This window comes from Aplysia californica, unplaced genomic scaffold (assembly GCF_000002075.1).
Source record: "Aplysia californica isolate F4 #8 unplaced genomic scaffold, AplCal3.0 scaffold00358, whole genome shotgun sequence".
In the NCBI taxonomy this organism is placed as follows: Eukaryota; Metazoa; Mollusca; class Gastropoda; order Aplysiida; family Aplysiidae; genus Aplysia; species Aplysia californica.
The window spans coordinates 528,653-535,688 of record NW_004797628.1 but is presented as its reverse complement, the minus strand read 5'-3'; the positions used below and the strand labels follow the sequence as shown (position 1 = coordinate 535,688).

Genomic DNA, 7,036 nt, shown 5'->3' with positions numbered 1-7,036 from the left:
TAATAATAATAATAATAATGCTACACACACTATGAACGTCATCTAAGGAAAAAGAAAAGTTATACGTGTAGACCTTGCCAGCTACCTCAGGTTTATCATCTATAACTATAATTTATAAACTATAATTCTGGTGGGGTTGAACTAAAGGCCTGTTGGCAACTAGTAATATCATCATCATCCGGTGCCTTGCCGACTGGCGTGGGCGATCATGGACCTCCACCTCACTTTGTCTTGCGTTGCTCTCAGCGATGGTGTCTGTTGTTCCTGCTGTTCCCAGTCATATTGTCAACTTATCCAATATCTTTTCCATCTGTCTGCCTCTGCCTCTCTCTCCGTCAAACTTGCCTGTTGTTACAGTATTCTCCAATGCTTCTTTCCGCATTGTGTGTCCAATGAAATTTGCCTGTCGCTTTCGTATATTCTTCATAAGCTGTCGTCTGCAATTTGCTTCAACCAAGACTTCTTCATTTGGTTTTCTAGCTGCCCATGGGGTACGCAGCATGCGTCTTACTCTTATGCTCTGTCGGCTCTATTGTTCTTTCCAGCTGTCTATTGATTGTCCATGCTATTGCTGGGCAAATGCGGTTTTAATTTCGGTGGGACATCTCCCATCTGATAATATAATGGTCCCCAAAGTTTAATATTCAAAATGTTGTACTTGCTTGGGGGTGGTACTATTGATTTTTGATATTGCAGTTTGGGGGGAGTTTTTCTGCTTATCACCCTTGTTTCGGTGTTTTTTTAAGGCTTTGGCCCATGCTGTCACTCTCTTGTTCGATGAGTTTAATAGATCCTGTAGGTGTTCTTCATCACGACTGTGTCGTCTGCATATCTTAGATTGTTTACGTTATGCCCCCCCCCCATATCGCGATGGGTGGCATTTTTTCAATGTGTCTCATTATATTTTCACTATACTGGGAGAACAAGTCTGGTGAAAGAACACATCCTTGTTTGACTCCTCTTTTAAGTAGATCTAGTCTATATGTATTCGCTGATGTCGTTTTATATTCTTAGTGCAGCGGTTTGATCCCAGTACATGTTCTTGATAATCCTTAAGTCCTTTCCGTCATTCTTGAGGACTTCTAACAGGTAGATTATCTTGTCGAGCTTAACTTTGTCGGATTCCTTGGTGTAGTCTATAAAGCATAAATGAAGATTTTTCTGAACTTCCAGGGCACGTTCTATTGTTGTTCTGAAGACATATATGGCATTTACTGTTTCTTTGCGTTCAATACAACCACACTGTTCTTGGGCTATTTCTGGGAGAATTTTACTTCGTATTCTCGTCAGAATATACAAGTGCATAAATATTACATGCGTATTCGTGTATACATAGACACTTAAATATGTCTCCTATACCGATATCTCTTCCTCTTGCCAACCCACCTAGTATTTCGAACCTCTTTTACTATAAACGTCTAAAACAAAATTACAAATTCATTTAATTCGCGCTCTTTTCACAACCGTTGTTATTGTTATCACCATCGCGGCTGTGCACCGCTACGAGTCATTAAAAAAACCCGCAGCAATTTGTCAGACGTTTATGCTTGTTTCGTTCAGTCTTTGAATTTTAATGTCTTGGTATCCGCAGTCGTGCACCTGAAAAGGTTTCGTCTACAACCTCACCCCTTAATCGTCCCTTGTCTTCTGTAACCTCAGGTGGACTATGGCGATGCAGACGATGAAAGTGTTGAGACAGACTCCAGCGAAGACGAACAGGTCTGAACCCCGAAGAATAATATATCAAGACGTAAAAGATTTACACAGTAGATTTTTTTTTAAAGATAAGACTTGCAGTTGCATAAATAAAGTCGAATGCTACGGCTGTACTGGATATACAATGTACATGTTCTCGTCGGACTCTTTTTCAAACATAAACTCCTGAATAATATACATATGCGTAATTCTTTACCCTGTTTTAATACTAAACATTCTAATGAGTGTGGTAAGCTGAACTTCAGCTCATTCAAAGAAAAGTAACCACGTTGTCGTACTCTCCCTCAGGATAAAGCGGTCCGCGTGGCAAACCTCAAAGCCCGCAAACAAAAGGCGGTGGAGAAGAGAGATGAGCGACGGCCGAGCCAAGTGATGGAAGCTTTCCAGGTAGCCGTGACTATCCTGAAAATGTAGTATAAGTATCCATTTGTCACGGATCAGGGTTTTTTTTAAACCATCAACACCGAGGAGAAGTAGCCTCCTTTGAGCAGACAACATCTGAGAGCCAAACAACTTCTCGCTCCCTCTCCATTTTGAGCATGTAGTAACAAAGCCCATTTGAGGTCAGGGGTACGTTTTTAACACTAATAATAGATCTACATGAAGTAGCAGTGCGAGGACTGTCCTGTAATTAGCTGGGGGGGGGGGGGGGTGGCCATATCTATAATAATAAAACTATCAACTATTTTTTTAATCTGTGAAAGGCGATCTTACTATCTTTTTTTTAAATTGCATCCATTCAGTTAACATGACCGCAATCCCCCTTTCAGTTCCATTTTTATTTTTTGCTTTGTCGAATATATGGCAATCAATCTATGAGAACTTGGATAGAACCCACGTGCTTGACGTTAAATCTCGTTCTCACTCTGTATGTGTGTATGTGTGCTTGTGTGTGTGTGTGTGTGTGTGTGTGTGTGTGTGTGTGTGTGTGTGTGTGTGTGTGTGTGTGTGTGTGTGTGTGTGTGTGTGTGTGTGTGTGTGTGTGTGTTCTTTCTCCGAAAAAGTTGCATCGCCAAATTTTATTAACGAAGGATTGAATGCACGGCGCTACAGTGGGCGCGGAGCAGACGCAGCGCTGGACGGAGCAGAAAAGGTTCTCCGCGTGCACTTGCTGAAATAAAATTTCGAGCGTCTGCTGCTCGGCTAAACTGTTGTGGCGTGATAGTGTAGTGCGTGTAGGGTGTAGTCATCGTGAATTGACGCATTTTGACTACAATGGAGTCGGAGGCATTAATACACCCAGTTGAAAAAAGAAGATGTGTTTATGACAAAGCAGATCAAAACTACTGCAACAGAGCCATGATATCGGCCGAAAGGAAGAAAATAGCCAACGAAGTTGGATGCAATGGTAAAAAACTTTCTTTCTTTCTTTCTTTCTGTCTGTCTGTCTGTCTATCCGTCTGTTTGTCTGAACATATGTACACTGTACAACACGTATACTTGTTTCAAACTATAGGCCTACTTTAGCTTATTAAAAGAGATGCAATGATAACCCTTTTTAAATGAGAGTGTGGACTGATCAGACGTTATAGCATTTGTTGTTTTGCTATGGCAATGCACCCTGCGGTGACGAGAAATATCCCATGAAGGCATTTCTCACTTCCATTCCACTTTTGGTAGCTCTGCCCCTTATAACTTCTAGTCTGTTGAACGTTGGTAGACCTGTCCGTGGCTCAACCACGTCATCCTCAATGTACCGTAGCACCGATCTTCCAGGTTCTTGCATGATAATGAAATTGTGGAGCACTGTGAAGGCCTTGACTGCATCTGTTGCCGACTCTGGCTGTTCATCCATTTGGCGCAGGAGTATACGCCACATTTGCAAAATCCTACCAAAAGAGCATTCAACTGAATTCCATGCAAGTGATAGACGATAATTGAAAAGCTCTTTCTCATGAGTTAATTGTCTGTTTGGAAATGGCTTCATCAAATTTCTTCTCAATGGAAATGCATCATCTGCTACGGATGCAAATGGGAGGGTTGTGTCACTGTCTGTATCCTGTGGTAAATCCAGCTTGTCAGCAAGTAGTCTTTTTCCAAATTCAAACGCTCTTTTGCTGACAGGGGTTTCGGAAATTGGTAGTTCGCTTCTCTATGTAAGGTCCAATTTTGTCCAACAAGAGCTGAAATGTGGAGGGTCTCATCCGGATGTATTTCTGGCATTTTTCTTCGTCTGAAAGGATTACTGCCATCAGGTGATGGTATTCACCATACGTGTCTCTCTTTTTATTGATTCTATGTACCTAATATCTACTTCGGGATCGTCTGTTATGGAGCCATGAAAGCATCAACAATTGAAGAACCTCTTTAGCCATCCTCATTGACTGACTCGTGGCCTAATGAATTGACTGAACCGAAAGACGCAGTCACTGTGTTTGCTAGAAAAGAAGTCGGAACAGACGCGGCGAGTAATTTTAAAGTGCATCGCTGCAGCTGCGGCCACTGTGTCTGAGCACTATGTCTCTCTTTCCCTCTCTTTCTCCAGAAACGTTTCGCGGTCGCCAGCACAGCTTCACAGCTGGCTTTACTGGAGAGCCAAACATCGCACGTTTCCTCCAGCGATGTCGACGAGGAACTCGAAGAAGCAGAAGAGGAGGAAGAAACAGAGTCAGAGGAGGTTTCCAGTTCCGAATACGAGACCGAATATCAATATCGTGAGCCAAGAGAAGACTCACAGTCGGAAGACTCGAACATCCCTCCCCGAAAACGTTCAAGATTGGGGTCTACCAGAAAACGCTCAGAAATGGTCACCACGGACATTTTCCATAGTTCAGACAGCAGTGACGATAGTAACTGATACCTGGTTTCTCTGTGACTCCGTGACTTTGTGGATTGTTACTGTTGGTATTATTGCTGTTGTTATATTTCTTCGTGGTAATCTGCACCCCGGGCTCATGCTATTTTTTTTCCAATTCCAAATCCAATGCCACGTTGTAGGGGTGGAAATTTTTTATGAGCAATTTATTCTTGCAGTAACACTTTTTTGTGAGGGACATTGTTCAAGTTACGAACGTCAAGGCGTTGAAAGGGGGGGGGGGTTAAGTCCGAGCCCATTCTGATAGGATGTTGAGGAAAAAGCAGGTATTAGTACCACTGTTACCAAGAAGTGTATAATTTCTCTATTTTTTATAGTCTGGTCCAACAGGCTTGAATAAATGGGGGAAAAAATGAAAATGTGCATCTGGTATTACGTGTAATATTTGTGACGATCTCAGAATCGCCTTACTTGTTTACTGAGATCAAATTTTAATACTCCGCAGGACAAGAAGAGAAAACTTGACGATGCGTACCTTACGATAAATTAACCTCCATCAAACCACTACCTACTGGACTACCTTTAAATTAAAACGTTCTGTCTGATATTTTTGGCTGTTTTGAATTATTTAGACCGTAAGATCAGAAAACCATAATATTATGTTCTATTTGCCCTTTCAATATCGTAAGATTAGATTCTATCCGAAGTCTTTATCAAGATATTCAATTAATTGCATTCGAAAAGGCTTGGCATGCTGTGAAACTCAACAAATTTCTCAAAACTAGGTACTGAACAGATAGAACTTCTTAATCGAGGGTAGAGACTGGTTGGTGCATCAATAACCATGGCGGGACACACATATGATACATATTGCATCATGTTTGTTTGTTTGAGCAAAGAGAAGTACATAGACACAAATTCCTTTAGCAATTTCAACGTTAGACATAGATTTAACTTGTAGCAGTATTGAAAAGCAGTTTTATTTCCAAATGGTACGAGCACACTTTACTCAGTTGTGTCAATTGACTCACTTGGAAAATAGTTTTTGTGATACACGTAATTATATGGAAATATTACATGTTCGTATTTTTTAAGGGAAATATTAGCCATTGAAGGATACCATTACTATTATTATCAAGTAAATTGTACCGATATCCTTAAAAAGTGCTCATCTCTTATAGAGCACGGCTTTGATATCTTTTTTTTTTTCGAAAGTGTGCCAGCATTACACAATGTAGTTGTATATTTCTCTCAACGAGTGACTCGTAACTTCTTGTATGTTCGTTTTGGGTTCCTTTTTCTTACTCACTAGATTTTTTCACGGCATATTTTTTTCAAGGGACTTTTCTTCTATGTCCTACATGGTAGACGTGATTTTCAAAACCGATGCAAGTATGTTATTGACGTCTATACTATTTCTTAGACATCTCATTTATCTTGAGATAACGTGTATGGACTTTTCCACACTTGACCATATCACAGGCTGTTTGATACGTGTGGACCAGTGCCTGTGAGATGCAAAAGAGCAACGGAGGAACAAGGGCTGTCTGAGTTGAGGAAAAACATACAAAGAGAGAAAAGCTTCACAATTTGTCAATAACATGTATCATTTAACGCAATCAGCGAATGTTTCAACATTATTTTCTATTGTCAAAATACGTTACAGCAGACATATCGTGGATGATTGCCAACATTGTTACAAAATGCAAAAAGGAAAGGGGGGGGGGGGTGGAGGCGCAAAACTGTTTCAGTCCGGACACTTGTAAGTTGAATCCTTGATCCTTGCTACTGAGGGGCAAAATCTGGCGACTGAGGGAGCTCGGGGAAGATGATGTTGCTCAAGACAGAGGAAAGCTCTTGGATGTGCTGGAACAGGGAAAGACCATGACAAGCTTTTAGTTTACTAGAACATTTGAGTTTAAAAGAAACCGAGCAAAATGATAAAACAGTCAATTTTACAGAATAGGGAGTTTCAACAAATCAGCAATGGGGAACGTAGTAAATAGTTGTTCTTAAAAAGTTGTTCATAGAAACTAGCAGGAAGTTTATAATTTTGAGTGTGTAAGTGTAATACAAATAACTTCTTGTAGACAAATTGCCACACTACTGTTCACCTTGAGAACCAAGAAAATGTACTGGAATGCATGGATCAATAGAAACAGTCTTGCAACGAAGCAAATCGGAGATTATAAAATAGCACTCTGGATGCTTTAAAGATAATGATAAACGCTATTTCGTGTTACCTCCAGAGGTTGGCGTATATAGCCTACTCTGCCATGGTATAGTTTTTGAGTTGCAAGCCTTCTAAAAAGGCATTGTACGTTCTGTACACTCTGTACATGAGGTCAGTCTGGAAGAGACAGAGGCACAGCAGGTCAGGACAAAATATTCTTAGACATTATTATATGACAACAATAGCCTGTCTCCTATCGTTTTATTCAACGACAAAGCATTACATCGGCAATACAACTAGAAGTCATACAGTTATAAAATTAAAAATCTCTCTCTCTCTCTCTCTCTCTCTCTCTCTCTCTCTCTCTCTCTCTCTCTCTCTCTCTCTCTCTT

At 40.6% G+C, this 7,036-nt stretch overlaps 1 protein-coding gene across 1 annotated transcript in view; it reads left to right on the top strand.

Moving 5' to 3' along the window:
- LOC101852255 (DC-STAMP domain-containing protein 2) overlaps window positions 1-6,183 on the top strand; it is a gene marked incomplete in the record, with an annotated part of 15,014 nt that extends 8,831 nt beyond the window's left edge. The window contains 2 exon segments of the mRNA XM_013085240.2: window positions 2,005-2,103; window positions 4,202-6,183. Of these exon segments, the coding sequence (XP_012940694.2) occupies window positions 2,005-2,103; window positions 4,202-4,513 (411 nt within the window).
- Between the last annotated feature and the right edge of the window lie 853 nt (window positions 6,184-7,036).